The sequence below is a fragment of the Uranotaenia lowii genome, chromosome 3 (assembly GCF_029784155.1).
Source record: "Uranotaenia lowii strain MFRU-FL chromosome 3, ASM2978415v1, whole genome shotgun sequence".
Lineage (NCBI taxonomy): Eukaryota > Metazoa > Arthropoda > Insecta > Diptera > Culicidae > Uranotaenia > Uranotaenia lowii.
In genome coordinates, this window is record NC_073693.1 from 260,217,286 (window position 1) to 260,237,486 (window position 20,201).

At 37.1% G+C, this 20,201-nt stretch overlaps 1 protein-coding gene across 2 annotated transcripts in view; it reads right to left on the reverse strand.

Moving 5' to 3' along the window:
• Window positions 1–4,325: 4,325 nt before the first annotated feature.
• Window positions 4,326–20,201, reverse strand: part of LOC129751182 (galactokinase-like) — a 150,756-nt gene continuing 134,880 nt past the window's right edge. For both annotated transcript variants that reach the window (XM_055746535.1, XM_055746534.1), the window contains 2 exons: window positions 11,860–11,969; window positions 4,326–4,825 (listed from right to left, as the gene is read on the reverse strand). In XM_055746535.1, the coding sequence (XP_055602510.1) occupies window positions 4,520–4,825; window positions 11,860–11,969 (416 nt within the window). In that variant the 3' untranslated portion in view covers window positions 4,326–4,519. The remainder of the gene's footprint in view (window positions 4,826–11,859; window positions 11,970–20,201) is intronic.

Below are 20,201 nucleotides of genomic sequence, written 5' to 3' on the forward strand. Positions count from 1 at the left end.
TAGATTATATCCCAATGAGATAGGATTAAAGCATGGATCATATTAAATATGGATGCATTAAAACGATATTTCATTTTTAAGGAAAAATTATTTTGAGAAATATTCCAATGCGATTTTGATGATACTTTCTGTGGATAGGTGGAGTCGTTTTGGTTCATTTATGAACTTCTCAAATATTGTAGTTGAAATTGTTTAAGTTTTGTTCTGATACAAAATTCTTCCATGATTTTTAGAAGAGTAATCAAGTTACGTTTTCACAAGTTATTTTTTGTTCAAATAAATGTGAATGGGAAAACTAAATTTTTTTTTTCTTTTTTCAGTGTTTTTGTCAATTCATAGGTTCTTTGAAAATAATTTTCTGTTGGACAACTTGGTGGCCCAAAGCTAGGTAGGTATGATTCATGACATTGAACCTGTCCTTTTAAATCCCTGATTAAATTCGTGTATTATATTCGTAAAACAAAAACTTACATCAGGAACAAATACAGTTGCCTTCAAAAAAGAATGACATTGCGTGAAGCTGCGCACTCTCTCCCAACTTTGACAAGCTGACATTTCTCTCTCGGTTGATATTTTTTCATGAAATTTTCACACAATCTAGTTAAACTTTGTAAACAATTAAGTCTCTATAAAATTTGAAATTTTTAGAATGACTGGATGCAAAAATACAGCTTTTCCCGTATTAAAGGGAAACTTGGAATTGCTTTACAAAAATGGCAGTATCTTTGGCAATTTTTTTATTGTAAATTCTCGAAATTTGGGCTAAAGATGTAAAAATGTATGATCTTATACCTGGTCAAGTTTTGTCAAAATCGCGATCAAAAATGGTGCCAAACAAAGCACGAATGACGCTTCTATAGATTTACAATATTGTTAATGACAAATTTGGATTTTGTAAAACAAAAAGGCCAAGAAAACATTGATTATGATGGTTTCCATACAAACAACCGTCCAAAAAATAATGAAATCGTCTGTTGGGCGATAATGAACGTCATTTTATGCCCGGCACAATTTTTGATCGCGTTAACCGGTTTGGACAAATCTTGGCCAGGTGGGGAAATTGTTCAAAACGCACCAGTTAAGCACAATCGCTATTTACTGCGATACCCATCATTGATGAACCAAATTGAAAGTTCACGATGATTCAGGAATCAGATTTACGTCTTATCGAAAACAAATAATATGATAAAAATACTTTTTTGAATATATTTTTGAAAAAACTTTAAACATCCAGAAAACAAGCCGCAGGGTAAAACGCCAAAACTAGTGGACAGAACACACCATACCCAGGCTGCCAAAAAAAAAAATCCTGTGTTCTTAATTTTTTTTTAAATTTTACCCAAAAATTCTGTGACGGTTTTCTGTGATACTTTTTTCCATAAATTTCATTCAAAAGATAATTAACATTACCAATTTTCATGAATTCAAGGATAAATATAAAAAAAATTATATTGACACGAAAAATTGAATTTTGAAAAAATCGTCCTTTATTTAAAAGTTCTGTGAAATCTGTGAATATTCTCAAAATTCGGTGAACTTATAGATTTTTCTGTGATTTCGGCAACCTTCACCATACCGAAAGGTTGGCGACAAAAGGAACCATGATTATACGGAATAAAATATTTGAAACATCAAATTTTTAATTACCTGTTCATCGTATTTTTGTAGGCTATAACTATACTTTGGCAAAAAATCAGTTATTACTGCTTAGTTTACTGAAAATTTTGCTTTTCAAAATTCACTTTTTTATATTCTGATAAGTAGAACGCCTTCAGGTAGGCAACGATATACAATTTTTTTGGCTGATATCGCCGGAAACACGGCGGCAGGTATTTTTATCGAGTCGAATATTGGTGCACCTTTTTAACTCAAACGAGGACGAAGTTGGTTATAATTATGCATTCTTATCGTGATTTTAGGGTCAGCAAATAAATAGAATGACATTTTGTTTTGATATCCGGTTTTTCTCAAAAGTTAACAGCATTCATAATTTGAGCGTAAAACACATGGTTTTGCGGACATTCTGCCCAAATTTCGATATGATTGATTTAAGTTTAAATTTGGGGGAAGTTAGTAAAGTCAACAAAATATTTATAGTCTTCCGAAAGTGCATGCAAGTGGAAAAACGATAAGATGTAGTTTCATCAGATTGCGCAGGCTGGTTTACCATAAAACCTTATATGTTTACCATGAAAAATAATAAGTTTTACGCAGAATCCATAAATCCTTCTGTTTCTAAGAATCAAAGACGTTTCTGTGAACTTTCCACCTACAAAATGATGAAAAAACTCGTTTGCTGCAATAAAAATGAAGAAAAACATCATTTGAAGCCATAGGTTAGTGTATTTTTGAGAAAGAATGGCATGGGCCATTTCACCCCGCTGATGCGTCTTGTACCGTTTTCCCCTATTAGATCATTAGTTTTTACATCTTTGGACCAAATCTTAATATTTTTCAATGAAAATTGTCAAAGATACAGCGAATTTGGTAATGCAACTCCAAATTTCCTTTTTTACGGGAAAAGCTGTATCTTCGTTTCCAGTCATTGAACGCAACTATATGTAAAGCATGGATCAATACAAATCTGGACGCACTATTTATTTTACCATAGTACTATTAGTTGTCGGATCTGGAATGTTTTGGCAGCACTTTGTAGAGGAATGTTTCTTCTACCAGTGCTGAAAATTTCATTACGATTTGTTTTGTTTCAAAAAAGTTACACGTGATGGAAGCCACGAGATGAAAATAAATTTTGAACACCCACGTCAAAAACCCGACGTGGTCGGGTTCAAAAATCGCGAAATCGATAAAAATTGTCAAATCAACCGTGTGTAGCGTTCTCAAACGTTTCCGTGAGATGCGTACTATCGATCGGCAGGTTCATACCAAGCGTCATTGTGGAATTAAGGATCGGAAACTGCATTTGAAGGCGTTGAGAACGATCAAGGAAAACACAGGGAAGTCGGACTATGACATTGCCAAGAAATTCAACGCCGACCGGTGCACCGTCAGCAGAATTCGTCTACGTGAAGGAATACGATCCTATCGGACCAGTAAGCAACCAAACCGGACATTGAAGCAGAATTTAGTAGCCAAAGGACGTGCCCGCAAGTTATACAAGAAGATTCCAACGAAGTTCGACGGATGCATCCTCATGGATGACGAAACGTACGTGAAGATGGATTTTGGGCAGCTTTCTGGCCAAAAATTATGTAATGCCACTGCAGTGGTGCACTGCACTGGTCATGGTGATGTCCCCGGCAACTTCAAATTCGTTTTTGCTGATAAGTGTGCAAGAAAGTGTTTGATCTGGCAAGGTATTTGCAGCTGCGGACGAAAAATTCCGGTTTTTGTGAAAAACAAGACCATGGACTCCGAATTTTACAAGGAGGAATACCTGAAAAACTTTTTTTTCGTACTTTAGATCTCACAAAAGACTAGTTAAGTTTTCGCCAGATTTGGCAAGCTGCCACTACAGCTAGGAGGTTCTACAGTGGTATTGGGCCAACGGGTGGATTTTGTCGAAAAGGACATCAACCCACCCAACTGCCCTCAATTCCGCTCTATCGAAAAATTTTGGGCAATTGTCAAGCAGAAGATGAAGAAGAATGGTAGGACGACTCGGGAAGCAACAGAGATGAAGAGATTGTGGAACAAAATTGCCGCTGAGGTCAGCGAATAGGGTGTTCAAACTATAATGAGTGGTACTCAACCAAAAGTTCGAAAATTCATCAAAACAACATCGGAATAATTTTTTTATTATTTTTCCTTTAAAGTGCAATAAAAACCCTACATTTCAAGTACAAAACATTTTTATTTCGTTTATATAGCTCCGAGATAGACCCGTTTTAATACGTCCAGATTTGTAGTGATCCATGCTTTATATGGTTTAAATTGTATCTTTTTTAAATGGGAGTTGATCATTAGTTGGCGATAAAGATATAGAGTGAAGATAGGTCAGTAATATTAATGTTCAATCCGTTAAATATTCCTTTTCAACTGATTAGACATTTTTCACAATGATAGATTCAGTGTAAAAAAATAGAATATTTATCATAAACAGTGAGAGCCAGTTTTTTTATATTTAAGAATATGTTTAAAAGGAAACATGATGATAAGAATCCTTATAAACAGACTGTGAGTTATTAGGAATTATTTGTTACATGTTTTTTTACCACTTTTCTGAAATAAGATGTAACAGAAACTTACGGAGCCTTAGGTATATAACTATCATCATAGCACTTTTACTTTGTGTTTAAGCATGCTGCAGTCTAGACTTCAGGCTGAGCTTCAAAACATGATCCTTCGGATTAAGATTTTAAACCTTTAGGACGAACTAACGGGTATATGTTTATTTGAACTTTTCGGTCCCTACTTACTAACGGAATGATAAATCGTTCAGTCAACCGCAGCCACTCGACCACGGAACCAATAGATTCCGAATCTTCCTGCCCTGTCCATCATCATCATCATCATCATCATCTCGGAACGTCCGGAGATAACGACTTCCACCCAAAGACTATCGCCAGTAATGGTCCAAATTAATCAACCGGGCACCGTCAGCCGGTTCGGCCAGGAAAAATCGGGCCCGATACTTGCCGCCAACCTTCCGGGAGTAGATGGTATCCATCTCCTTGACCGCGGCCTCCATGCATTCCTTCCGAAGTAAGGTCACGGTGCAGCCTCCGAAACCGCCTCCGGTCATACGGGTTCCAATGACCCCGGGCGCTCCCAACGTGCCCTCCACCAGGATGTCCAACTCGTGGCACGAAACCTCGAAATCATCCCGCAGTGATGTGTGCGATTCGATCATTAATTTTCCCATCTTGAAGCCATTGCAGGGGAAAGTTTGTTATTTTTTGAAGCGTTTTTGGTTTCGTTTCACATTTAGTGTGTTTGTGTTATCGGGATCCCCGGCATTCAAACGGTAATAGCAGTGTAAAAAGTCAGTCACGTTTCCATTTCCGTGTTTTTTTTTTTTTTGTTCGAGTCAATGTTTTGCTCCACCGCCCGAATGGCGCAATGTCAGACCAGTGATTTCCGGTTACAAATGAGGGACCATTTGTATGGGTTGTGTTTTTGTTTACCGATTGTGGAACCGTTTTTTTTCAGGTTTTTTTTCATTTGTTTCGATCCAGCCAGGGTGATGTTTCATTGTTTATTCGGGTGCAATTTATTTATTCCGAGGTTGATGCCAGATAAATGTGACGGAGAGCGTGTAATGAGAAGAACAGAACCAGATAAGGGTAAATTCACTCGATATTAATGAAGTTTTGTTTGTGAAACATTAATTGTGTTGATGTATGGAAAAAAACAAACCCACGAAAAAACATTCTTCATTTACAATTTTTACATGATTTGAATATTCCAACAGCAAACAGAAACTGCAAACCCACGTTCACACAGTAACATTTCAAAACCCCTCTCAAATTAATGAGTCAAAAGATTGCACACGTTTCGCCCTAAGCCTAATGGCATCGTTAGAAGAAACTGTAATAGGTTGGGGCAACAAGTCCTTCGACCAAATGCGATGGAAATGTCATCAAGGCGTTGGATCCCATCAAGAAGCGGCTGAAGGGTTCAAGTGTCTTGCTCATTCGTGAAGGGAATGTACCCATTCCTTTGGCAAAGATTTTCTTGTTTTTTTGAGCGTTTGCCAACTCAACACACTTCTGCCTGACATAACCAGGCGGCTTTCAGTTGTTTTCAAATCTTCATTTTCTAGCATGAGTACACCTGGGGGCGATGGAGTGAATTGGACATCACATTATTTCAATTTATCAACATGATAAGTTTTCAACAATGCGAAAAATCCCTGTAAATTAAACTTAAAAAACTGTTGAAAAAAAATAATAGTCTTTCGGCTCCGTAAAACTAAGTGGTTTGAGCCGTTTCAAATAAACGAATTGTAAAGAAAATGATAAGTTTTCAGCAATTTTTTAAATTAAGGTGAGCATTGCATTCCCATGTGTAATTTGATATCGTATATTTGACGTCGTTTCGTGGAAATATCGGTATTTTGCCCCCTTTATTCGTATTAACCCAGAAATTTATATCAGAATTGAAATTTCATAAATCACAAATTTTAATCACATAAAGATAATATATGTTTCACGTGATTATTGGAATAACAACGAACATACGTTTGGAAAACATCTGACTAAATTTTTTATACATTCAAAGAATAAATAGTCTTTTTCTCAAAAATCCGCTATGCTATTTATTATTTCAATCCTTTGCATAGTTACAACAATATCACAAAAAAGGAACATTTATATGAACGGCCCCATTTTCTCTGATACCGATTTTTCGTCTCTAAATAACTTGTAGTCAGAATGAATCAAAAAAAATTTCAATCATTTAAGCCTTTTTGAACTTAACACCCCCGTACTTTTAAATATAGAAACAATGTAACTGTATTTTTCAACTATCCACAGAAAATAAACTCGAATTATACCTTAAACGATTCAATATTTGTGCTGGTAATAATTGAAACGAAATTTTTATAACATTTATTTTTATTTTATAAATGGAAGTTTTTACTGCCATTTAATCAAAAATACTGTGCAATAGTGTGCAACATAAGGAACTGGTTCAGGATAGGCTCAACGATGGAAATTTTCATCAAACATAAATTTGTCAATCTCTCAAAAATAGCGCAACCAAAGTCTAATAAAGGGAGAACATGAAATTATTTCTATACATTCAACAGGGCATAACTTGTTTACCACTGGGAAAAAATAAAACGAATTTTGCACACTTTCTCTTTGATGTGTATTGTTTACATGTTGTCAAACTCGAAATCATGCTTTTCTATTCAACGAAAATGGAAGTGATTCTGTTCGAGTCGAGAGCACAAATTCTTTCCAAACATTTTGAAGTTCCTGAGCTGTCTCCAGAGTGTTGAAGCGGTTCCAGGGGCGGTTGACGTTGGACCACGACAAAGGAGCTGAAAGAAAACCGGGCCCGGGGAACAAAAAACCGAGGGAAAGGTGAAGCGGAATATTAAAGCAAATCCCAACGTCTCAAGCCGTGATTTGGCTAAAAAGATCGGCACGTCGCAGAGCTACGTCTAGAATGCAAAAAAGAGATGATCCTCGAACTCCGACCTGGCTCAACGGTGAAAAGCGCGGAGTATAGTGCGCTTAGCCGTGAGATAGTTGGCGAAGCTGCGGAAATCCGAGTCCCAAGCACCACGGTTACTGTCAGGGTTAAAAACCTCGACGAGATAGCCACGGATGTTGAGGTTAAGGAACACAGGTCTTTCGTGAAACTTCCGGTTGGTGCAGCAAACGCAGCACTCAAGTGTTGGCGGCTAAAGTTGGGTTGGTCTATCTGCCAGATAGCTATCCGCCAGAAACCGGAAAGGTGCTTCCGTTATGTGGAATATAGGCACAAATCATTCGCCTGCAAGGGCACTGATAGGAGTGGCTTAATTTGGCAGTGCGGTGAAGCCGGCCATCAGGCGGCTAGTTGCACCAAAGACGCAAAGTGTCTCCACTGCGGTGGAGGACACAGGGCTGGCAACCCTAGGTGCCTCGCCTTTCAAAAGGCGTCGGCTGCACCTTCGCGGGGATAGAAGCGGTCCAGCTCAACGTCAACCACTGCCACTCAGCACATCAGCTGTTGCGGCAGATGGCATTTGAGGAAAGGCTAGATGTAGCGTTAGTGACAGACCCGTATCGCAGGACCTCGGATGGCAGTAATTGGGTAACCGATAAAGCCTAACTGGCCGCAATATGGGTTACAGGAAGATACCCCATATAAAGATACCCCATATAAGAGGTGGTGTCTGCTGGAGAGGAAGGCTTCGTGATAGCCAAGGTCAACGGGATCTTCGTCAGTAGCTGCTACGCCGAAGGTCTCACGGGCAGGAGCCCTGTTGTCATAGACGGGAACTTCAACGCGTGGGCTGTTGAATGGGGTAGTCGTCTTACAAACGCCAGGGGACAGCTTCTACTGGAAGCCATGGCAAGGCTGAACGTAGACCTGAGGAATGTAAGCGATACAAGGACCTACCACAGAAATGGGAGCGAGTCCATTATTGACGTCACCTTCAGTAGTCCGGGCTGGACGAACGACTAGAGGGTAAGCGATGCGTTCACCGATAGCGATCACTTTGCGATTCAGTATCGGGTGGGCACAAGTACGCGGGCAGGTAGAAGAGGTACGACAACAGTAGCACGCATCTGGAAGACAACACAATTCGACCAGAACGTCTTTGTCGAAGTGTTAAATTGGGAGCGGAACTTGGAAAACCTGTCCGCGGAAAACTTGATGAGGATACTCGCACGCGCATGTGACACTGCGGTGACAAGGAGCAACCCGGCAACCCGTATACTGGTGGACGACGGAAATTGTGGACCTGCGTACTAGCTGCCTACGGGATAGGCGACATATGCAGAGAGCTAGGTTCCCGTCAGACAGAGTGGAGCAGAGAGTGCCCTACGCAATTACGAGGTTTGCCCTGTGCAGATCAATCAAGGTGAGCAAAAAGGCACGATTCAAGCAGCTCTGCAAGGACGCTAATGACAACCCCTGGGGCGACGCTTACAGGATTGTCATGGCCAAGATGCGAAGCGGAGGTGCGCCACAGGAATCGTATCCGAACAAACTGCGAGAGATCGTCAACAAGCTGTTCCCACAGCACGGGCAAGTTACATGGCCAAGGGTTCCATACGACTGGGATACAAGTGAAGAGGAGCAGATATTTCTGGAGGAACTGCGCGACAAAGCGCCGGGTCCGGATGGCATCCCTAACGTTGCAGTGAAGGCCGTGCTCATGGAATATCCCGAAATGTTCCGGTCATCACTGCAACAATACGTGGATGAGAGGGTCTTCCCAGACGTGTGAAAGCGGCAGCGATTGGTGCTCATGTCAAAACGCTGGCAAGCCACCTGGTGACCCATCAGCACACCGCCGATATGCTGATCTCCTGGATACTGCTGGAAAGGTGTTAGAGAAGGTGGTACAGAGTAGGACCCAGTTCTACACCGAAAGTGCGAACGGCCTATCCGATAAACAGTTCGGTTTTCGGAAAGGCCGCAGTACGGTGGACGAAACCAGACTGAAGAAGAGGAGAGGAGACCAGTTTTGTGCAGTGGTCACCCTTGACGTGAAGAACGCTTTCAACAGCGTCAGTTGGGCAGCGATTGAGTCATCGCTCTTTCATATGAGGATTCCGGAATATATCTGTAGAATGGTGAAGTATTACTTCCGTAACCGCCTACTTTAGTATATGACCAGCTAGGGACTGGAAACAGTGGGTGTCTCGGCAAGGGTTCCACAAGCATAAGCGTGAACTTGGTTTCTCATCTCAGGTACAGCCTTCGATGCAGGTCCGGATGGGAATTATGGCAGAGGCTCCAGGTGGACTTTATGACGTACGGGTACTTAGTATCATGAGTCGTTCAATTGCACCCATGGACCCAGAGTAGCATTCTTGGGGGACTCGGTCGCTCGCCGTGCCTTGGAATGCAATCCGTAAAAAGAAATTACCACCTGGGTGATCAACTAATAAAAAAAGAACTTCCCAAACCGGCTAAAACTCGGGCATGGAAGCTCTACGAAAAGATGCAGACAAAATATGGCTGCTGTGTGATGGACGACGAAACGTATATGAAAGTCGATTTCAAGCAAATTCCCGGGATTGAAGTTTTTCACCGGCAAGAGCAAGTTCGATGTGGACGACAAATTTAAGAAGAAGAAAATGTCGAAGATCGCCTCCAAATGTCTCGTTTGGCAGACCATCTGCTCTTGCGGACTGAGGAAAGAGCCTTTCGTGACAAAGGGCACAGTAAATGGCGAGATCTACAAATCTGAGTGCCTCGAAAACGCCTTTTGCCGTTCTTGCAACAGCACGACGAAGTACCGCTATTTTGCCCAGATTTGGCATCATGCTCCTATTCTAAAAGTGTCCTGGAGTACTGAGGTACTGAGAAATAATGAAGCGGGAACTTTGGAAGAGCAATAAGACAATCAAAGACGAGATGGACATGTTAAGAAAATGGAAAAAAAATGAGAAACTGGTACCGGATGACACTGTAACAACTTTGATGGAGGACATCAAACGAAAATACGTTCAATTTTACACTCAAGCCTCTACTGATTAAAAACACAAAAATTGAAAAAAATAATTTTGAAAAAAAAATGTATATATTAAGTATGTTTTCTGGGGCACAAGCAAGGTTTGTATTGGTTCACGTGAATTTTACTGCAAGAATCAAGGAATATTTTTCATAAAAAATCATATTTTTTTCAACTTTCAGCACATCTCTGGGGATTTCATTCTCCAATACAAATTTCCATACAAAACACTCGTAACGCTAATTCAACACTAGACGGATTGCTTCCAAAATTTTAATTACTTTTTCTGGCAGTAAAAACCACCAAAAATGTTATAAGAGGTGTAAAAATTAAGGAATTTTAAATCTAAACAAAGCTTGCAGTGGTCTAGTGTACATGTGCAAATTTTGGTGACGTTTTGTCAAGTCATTTTGAGAAAGCGTCCAATGAAAAAGTACCTATTTCGACTTTCATTTTTGGGCACCTCGTGCATTTTTTCAAATCAAGGAATTTTTTTTAAATTACGTTTTCTGTTTGTTGAGGCTAAACCCTTAAAATTACTCAAAATATTTGGTCGACGTAATGATAAATTATGCCGATTGTTCTTCTTCGGCACAGATTCAACATATTTTATTACTCCACCACAGTTTTAACGTAATGGCACGGTTCCTGATCGAACCAAAACAGTTAATCAACTTTGTTAGACCTTTTGAAGTACAATGCACAGAAAATGATCGCTTTTGTAGGCAATCTTCTTTGTATATTTAGCCGTTCTTCTAATCAATCGCTATAAAACACTGACTGATTTGCAGCTTCCATAGATCGTCAGCATCCTCAAGTACAAGAGAGCCAATTATTGAATTTTTTCCTTGTTTATCTCTGGAACATCCAGATGAATCATGTCAACTAAAAGTTTCTGACTAGAAACATGACAGGTGCCCACTCAATAGTTCGATTAGCTGTCCATTACAAAATTTTTCAAAATATCTCCCCGCTAGCGGTCCAAATATTTTGCACTCAATTTGAGTGCCGTATTTAGTTTATTTTACCAGTACCCTTCATGACTAAAAGAAAAAACGGCTTTGATTCAACTGATGATCTGATGAATACAATACGGTGGTCAAATCGTGCGCCAAATAGTTGAATTGCTACTGAATAGGGCTGTGGAAATGGCTTGTATCACAAGATGTGTGTTTGTAATCGAAAGTTGACGCTCAACAAATCTTTAGCTTGAAGATTTCTGAGTAATGGTTAGATATGTTAACAAAAATGCCTGCAAAAGGACACTTTCCTTTCGCAGACAGGCTTTATTGAAAATGGAATTCTGAAATTACGCAAAGCCAAAGATGTTATTTTTAAACCAAAAAAACTGCCAATCTTATCAGAGCTATTACTAGTAACAAAATTATGGAAAGTTTTGAATGTTTTTTTTTTTTTAAATTGGGATGGTTTTCAAAAATGACATGAATTTGAAAAAGGTTGTATTTTATAGTTTTTTAGAAAGTTTGCGTGAGTCGATGTGTGTTGCGTTTGCGTGTTAGTCAAAAGGCAAGGTCAACGCTGGAAACTTTCTCGATAAATACTTTACAAATGTTCTTAAAATTTGTCCTCTATAAACATTACAAAGTTGTAATTTGGCTTAATATAAAGATATTTTTAACTGTTTGGTGTTGCCCAAAGTATCCTCATTTCACCTCTTTTCCGCTCCCCGCTTTGCAGAGCTCTAAACACTAAAACTTCCCATACACCATCACAGCGCTCAAACACACAAGCACACACAAACAGTGACTCACCTTTTCAAAGTTGCCGGCTCGAAGCGCCGCTGCCGCAGCCTCCGTTCGTTTGATCTCGCTGATGACGTGGCGAGCCCGTCTGAGCAGCACCTCGTCAGCATCCTTCATGGCTGCGACGATGTGTGTGCGGATGTTTACGATTTTTGTTGTTGTTGTTGTTATTTTCGCGTTGTCGCGTAGTCATTTTGATTTAAAACCGCACCCAGATTCGTCGTCGTCGTCGTCGTCGTTGATTTCACGTGCCAGTCGGCGGTTTTGATGTGGTCCAGAATTTTTATTCACATCACACCGCCCCAGATCAAATTGTGACGCGGCGAGGGTGTTTGTGCCGAGTGATCCAAATGACGTTTTGAAGGGAATTGAGCGAGAAAAATTCATCATCAACCCCGGCGTAGATGAAAGAGTGTTGAAGAGATATGATTTTGTAGCGCCATCACATGTGCGAGAAAAGTGGCGAGAGGTTGTTACGTTACCATCATCATCGTCGTCGTTGTTGTTTTTCAGAATTTTTATTTTTCATTTCACATAATGGTGTTGACGTTGTGGAGATGTCAAGTTTGCCCGGAAAAACGCGTTGGTCCGGGAAAATGTTTGCCATTTGTTGTTGTACAAGCAATGCGCAGTGACGATTCAACGAAGATGGGTGCACATTTTCACACCAATTACAATCATAGCCGTGGGCCAGGTTCGGGTTTTGGTGTTGGACAAACGACGAGGAAACATGAAACGAAAAAAAGCTCTGTTAGTGTGTGGAGGGCATCTGTTTTATAAATTAATATTATTGAATACAGTCTGAGCTATATTTTATAGCATATTTAACAAACACAACATCAAGAAATTAAATCAGAATGATCTCAAAAATATCGAAAATCAAACCGAACCAAATAAAAGATTACAAGATGATACAATGCGAAACAATAATTCCTCCTGAAAGTACACCAAAGTGCTTTTTCGTTCAGTTTTAGAGTTGAATATTTTTATAGATCTTTTTAAAATATTTCTAACTACCGTTACTGTAATTGTTTATAAGTATGAAGTATAAAGCATTGTAAGTACCTACTTACAGAAAACAAGAAAATCAATACAAATATTAAACTATCGATTAATTTTAAAATTATTAACAACATTTGTAGGCTCCCTTATGAGGGTGCTTATACACATCAAAACGTCGGAATAAATTCAACGTTGTTCAGCACTTAAGCATACAGTCGAAATTTTCATAGTTATTTATTTTGAAATTCTTTCAACCAAAAATTTTCAAGATAGGTTTTTTTCAAAAGATTTATTTTCATTCCGATTTTAGAGCAAAATTATTAAAAATATCGTTACCAGTAATGCTTTAAGGTTGCACTTAGCATCTAACATACATATGTGTGCGCTTATCATTTGCTCAACTAGTGTTCATTTAGCACTTATTTATAGTGGCAGTGTATCTGTAAGCATATGTTTAAAATAAACATCGTGGGATAATGTATAAAAAAAAAACAAACAACTGGTCGCAGTGGTCTCTCTCCAAAAAAAATGTCAAAAGTTAAAGGATCAATTCAATTAAAATTTGTCAATTTTAAACACTTAAACCTAAAAGCATGTTTGCTCGCCTTCATCAAGTCAGAGAGAATCAATCGGATAACCAGCAAATATTTCACAAGGTATATCACAGAAACAACTTAGTTATTCAAATTTAAGGCTTGTACCAAAAATGGAATGATCGCATTACTCTTGCCAAAATAATGTAAAGTTACAAAAATGCAGACGATATAGCTATTATGACTAGATTCACACAATTCGATTACGATTTCAATCTCGTTAGTTAAAATTTGTCGCGCTAAAGCTCTATACACTTAAGAAGACGTCAAAAAATTCAGTTATTTTATGAACCGCTCAAGGGAAGGAAGGAAGAGACGCGATCGAGTGTGAATTTAAGCCATACTGAAGCATTTTAAAAGAGTACAAATCGATGAAAGGTAAAATCGTCTGAAACCTATCAACATATTTGAGACTTTTTTTTAACTACATTTTAGAGAAAAAAAAAGTAAGCATACGCTCCATTCAAAAGGTTTTGCACAAGAAGTGACGTTAATGAATGATGGTAGATCACTCAGAATAAACATTTCAACGAAAGCGACGTAAAATCTCAGTTCAAACGACTTAAAATATCATTTCTACAACGATTTTATGTTAGCGGGTAGTAATTGTAGCTCTCCTCAACTGATTTGAAATGGAATAGTAAAAGTTATGTAAATAAAATCTGATTGAAATTTTGATGCATTCTTAGCGATTTTTTTAAACTCAAAACGAGCCGCTGAAAAAATTGGCGAGTCAATTCAATAACTAAAGTTTAGTACATTTAGAAATGGGACAGTTAAGAATGCGTGTATCTCAAAAACCATTAGTTTGATCAAAATACTTTCTATGGAGGAAATGCAGGTAATCTAATGATAATTCATGAAAAAATTAAAAAAAAATATTTATCGTATTTTGTAAGAAATATTTCTACTTTGTTCTTGGTATCTCCCATCGGTCGGCGTACACTTTTTCAGTCATGATATTGATCAGTTTTTTCAACTTTTACTTCGTTTTATCTGTATTTTAGGTTGCTGCATCCTCTTCCTTCAATTTCTGCTACTTTTCGGTCCAATACTCCTCTTTTAAAAGAAGCTGAGGGCAATTTAGTAGATACAGCTGTTTGCAAATTAACAAAACTTGATAATTTGAGAGACTTTAAAGCGTGTTACAAGGAATTTCTGCTGGCAAAATCTGACAATAACGAAGTAAAACCATTAAGAGATTGACCTTTAAGTATAATTGGTTGGTATAGATCGTAGGTTGCAAAGGGTACATACAAAATAACTCTTTTTAGGCTTTTAAAAAACAGTGAATACCAAAGTTTTCGTTTTGAAAATTGTTGATTTTTTTCCACACGAGCAGAATCTTGGCAAATAATTATATTTTATACAAAACAACCAGCAAATATTTACTTCAATATGCAAGGGACCTTGCCACGATCAGACATGGTATAGGATTCAAATGCTGGAATTTGATTGAACAAGGTTTTTCATAAGTTTTGTCGTCCATTAGAAATCACCTGTCTCATTACCTCAGTACCGACTATACAGTTTACGAGCTCTGGAACTAGCAAAAACTTGTTGTTTGAGTTTAGTTTTGAATTACTCAGAACTAGGCAACACTTTGGGGTTATTGGAGTAATTTTTTTTTTTACATTTCAGTGATCTACATTTAGTTTTCCGCTTATTTAAAATTTAAAATACTGGTATGAGACTTGGCTTCCCTGATGACCGTTAACCGTAGTTACCTCTCATGTGCTTCACTCCAACGCTTGATTTGAACTTTGAGGACATTTTTGAAAGTGTTTGCATACTTTTCCACCACTCATACACAGTAATTCTTAGAATAATCAACGATTTTGTCAGCTATCAATTGAAAAATGATGGATTTTGAAGGAAACTGTGCCAAATTTTTTTTTTTCTTTTTCACTTGCATCTTAAATATCTTAGAAACGCGTGAATTTAAAATTTTGAGAAAAATAGGTCTGATAGTAGTTGTTACAGGCAGCAAAATGCAAAGATTTTGAATTTCCGATTGCTAGTAAATAAGATATCAGCAAAAGAAAGTGTCCAATTTCTAAAAGAACTAAGCTTTAATGTCAAATTGATATTCTACTTAAATTGAAGATAAGACTATCCAACGACCAGCTAACAGAAAAAATTGAGCATAGTAAAATATTTGAAATCTTTCGCATGGATGCCTGTAAATGTCATGAACATGCCCAGATCTTAAATAAACATGGTTTTTGACCAGCTATTATTGAAACGAACAGCAACGACTTTTTTTCACCTTATTTCGTTATTCATATTCTAAAAAAAAAGAACCTCTGTGTTGTCAACTTTCGTAGCGCCCTTTTAACAGAAAATAGCGTTACAATTAAGTTGTAATCTACATGTCCTTAAAAATGTTCCAATGAAATACCAACTACTGAACCTCTGACAAACCCAACTGGAGTAGTTTTTTGTTGTTATTTGTTATAATAGTGCTAGGACATTGTAGGGTGTGTCGAATTGAAACTTTTTTTTTTTTTAATTCTAAAACCCAGTAGTTTGAAAAGTTTTTTTTCTGAATGCAATGAACGACAAAATTTTTGCAGATTTCTGAAAGGAGATTGAGATTATCGGGTTTTGATTTGAAATTTTGTTTAAAAAAACGCGTAAATTAGTTCGGAGAATGACACATTTTCGATTTTTCTCAAATTTTTTGCCCTCTTGCAAAGTTAATGAAATTCCAATATACATAGTAAGCTTACTGAAAAATTCTCTTGCAATATCGAAGACTGTGAAACGGTAGGAGTGGCGAGAAAATTGTTGTATCACCCCAAAAGAGCCTTCTATTTCTCATGAAAATAAACTAGCAAAACTGACAGATTTTTTGTCTAATTTTCGAAAATAATAAATTAGCAAGAAAGTTATTGATTTCAGAGCATTGAAATATTCTGAATAAATGATCTTTATTAGGTTTTTAACAATTTGCAAAAAAGTGAGGGGTTATCAGAAGTTCAGAGTTACCAGTTGGCATGATTTTGTAAAAGTTAAACTTAAATCAGAGAGAATTGACAACCAGAAGAAGAACCAATTTGAACTAACATTTGGATCATCCAAAATCTGGACGCACTGTTTATTATATCATAGCGCTCCTATTCAACGGATCTGGAATGCTTTGACAGTACTTTATTCGGAAATGTTTTTGCTATCAGTGCTGAACATTTCATAACGATTCGTTTTGTTCCAATAAAGTTACACGTAATGGAAGCCGCGAGGCGAAAATTAATTTCGGACACCCCCGTCAAAAACCCGACGTGGTCTGGTTCAAATATCGTGAAATCTGATTTTGGGCGGCTTCCTGGCCAAAAATTTTTCAAAGCTACTGATCGGGGTGATGTCCCCGCCAAGTTCAATTTTGTCGTTGGGATTTTGTCGAAAAGGACATCAACCCACCCAACTGCCCTCAATTCCTATCGAAAAATTTTGGGCAATTGTCAAGCAGAAGATGAAGAAGAATGGTAGGACGACTCGGAATGCAACAGAGATGAAGAGATTGTGGAACAAAATGGCCACTGAATAGGGTGTCCAAACTATGATGAGTGGTTCTAGATGAAAAGTTCGAAATTTCATCAAAACAACTTCGAATCAATTTTTTTCGAATTTTCCCTTAGAAGTGCAATAAAAACCTTACATTTTGATTACAAAACATTTTTATTCCGTTTACATAGCTCCGAGATAGACCCTTTTTAATGCGTCCAGATTTTGCGTGATCCATGCTATATCTACAAATCACAGCTTGTTGCGATCGAACAAATCCATGCTTTTTTCAAAAGTGTAAATCTTGTCTGAAGCCTCCGACACCAGCTTAACCACGCGCTCTTATCTGGTTTATGACATGACCAGTTTGGTGCATAAATTTTTCTTACTTTAGCTCGATTTCATCAAATATTAATGAATAGGTAAGTGGTGGATCATAAACGTAACTACACCAATCGATCCAAAGTTTTAGCCGCCTCATTGATCATTAGACACATTCCAGCGTTACGTGAAGACTTTTTGACAATCCTTTTTTGCATAATTTGTCAATTTTCTCATTTTTAAATCGCAGAATCCCAACAAACTATACATATTTTTAAAGACTATTTCTAAACTATTCAAGAACAACAAACGTGAAGTGACGACGAGCGAGAAAATAGATTTTCCAAAAAACCTGCAGAATTCAAATTTTCTCGTCTTCCTTATTTTAAGAGATTTTTAACAAACGTCTCTAATTCTGTTTTAATGAAAAAAAAAAAATAATCAAACAGTTATGGAAAAACTTGGATAAAGACGTGATTTGACGACGCATACTGGTCCAAAACCCGGAAAAGCTGGCAGAAAGTCGAATTTTGAAGTGCTCATAATCATCTATCCATTTTTTTTTTATTCGATTATAGTAGTTTTAACATCTTTATGTCATTCGCGACTTATATCAACGATGAAGTTGGCGGACTTATCCGGTACAACTGTGATCGATGTTTACTCTTGGGCTCGAACTCACGGACATCGGCTCAGAAAGCAACTGACTTGCCAACTGAGCTATATTACAAGCCTTATAATCATCTATCCAAATATTTCTTCATCCGACTTTTCAGGCTACATAAAACCATGAAAATTATAGTCATACCCGTTTGGGAGTTCTTACAGAAATGCCAAGAAAAAGTTTGATTATTTGTTGAAAATTTCGAAAAGAATTGCTTACATTGAAAAACGAAGAGATATCCAAATCGCGAATATATTTTGCTTTGCAATTATTTTTATATTTTTGTTTGGCATATTTTAACCTTTTCTAATAAAAATTTGTGTTTTGGAATGAAATGGAAATTTTTATATGGAATCTAGTAGCAAAAAAACGAAAACTTCAACTAGAGGTTGAAAAAATTCCACATCACTCCACCCTAATTTTTCTTTGCATAGATTCCCACATTTCAAAACTACACAATAAAGCAAATTAGGCTGCTTTGTTTGGCCATTTTTGGAAAACGATTTCGAAGAGTTGAGCCACATTTTTCTTCACATTTGACTTCTGAGCAAATAACGTCCGGGATCACGAACTAAATTGATACTTATTTGGATCTCTAGGTTGAGTTTTCTCAAAATTCCATTCATAAAACATCATTTTCATATTTTGAAGCATTGTAAGTATTAATTCCTGTGTTATTTTATCAATTAGGAATATCACCCAATACATAATTAAGTTACAGTTTCTCAAATATTCTTCAGATTATTGATTAAAACAAAGAACCTTTTTTGCTGGTCAAAATTCATGAGAACCAATTGAAACTTGAAAAATAATAAGAGTCTTTTATGGAATTATTTTAAAGATATGAAACATAAAATAAAATCAAATATGGAAACTTTAGGTTAAATTAAAAAAATTAGAAAATATGAAGCACAAAGTTGGTTTTTCCGTTTGAAATGTAAACTAAGTATTTTGAGTTCAAACAACCATTGATAGAATAAATTATCATTTAAGAAAAAAGCCTACAAACTTTAATTTAGAAATTTGATCAGTATTGGGGAAATTGTTAAATTATTCTCATCGATCATAAAAATTCTATATTGATACGTTAATTAACGAAAAACTAAAAAAGTTATCAGCACAAAAGCGTTTTTATGTCAAACAATTTAATTTAATTTCATATGTACTGTCATTTTGAGATAATTTTGGATTTAATGAACCTTTCTAGGATGTAAGAGGTTTTGCAGCAATCTGTTGGAAAATTTAAATACAAGAATTTATTTGATGAGTTTTTGAAAACAACAAAATAAAAGAAATTTCAACGAAAATATGAAAGTAATATGTTATTTTTAAATTGCGACCCAGAGATGGGTCTTGACTCAAACATTCAGTCAGCGAAACTTTTTTTGTAGAGAAATGAATCCAACTTAGATGAAATTTCAGGGACTAGATAAGAGAAAATCGATGTTGAAAAACATGCGAAAAAAATTCGCCTTTTCTCCCGGTGAGACTTGAACCCACATCTTGCGCCTCTCCGGGGCCCATGTATTAACATTCTACTACAGGTGCAAATCTTGCCGTGCTTAAAAATGTCCAAACTTGATTCCAACTACCGTAAGATGAAATGATGGGAATAGAAATAGACCAAGAAAAACGATTATGATCATATGGGAGAACTATTCCCTTCATTCCGATAGACATCGACACTCAACCAGTATAATATTCATACGCCAGGTTGGTCTCCTGTAGTAGAATGTTAATACATGGGCCCCGGAGAGGCGCAAGATGTGGGTTCAAGTCTCACCGGGAGACAAGGCGAATTTTTTTTCGCATGTTTTTCAACATCGATTTTCTCTTATCTAGTCCCTGAAATTTCATCTAAGTTGGATTCATTTCTCTACAAAAAAAAGTAATATGTTATTTTTAGTGAAATTATGATTATTGAACAATTTTTAAAGGTTTCAGAGCAAAACAAGTTGAAAACAGACTTTTGCCAGGTTTTTTGAGAATTGGACCACTGTGCGACGCTAGAACTTTTGAAAACATGTTTTTCGTTCCGTCGTCACGTCACGTGAGTTGTCAACTTCCTAACCAAAAAAAAAATTTCTACAGTGAAAAGTCACCAAGTACTTTCAAAAAGATTTTGGGTTATAAATTTCTTGTATAAATACCAAATATATCTATGTATAATCCACATAGTCTAATAATGCAAAACTTGATGAAAATGGATAAAAAAAATTACACTGGAGATCTCGCCTTGATTAAACGTTGAGTCCAAGACTGCAAAT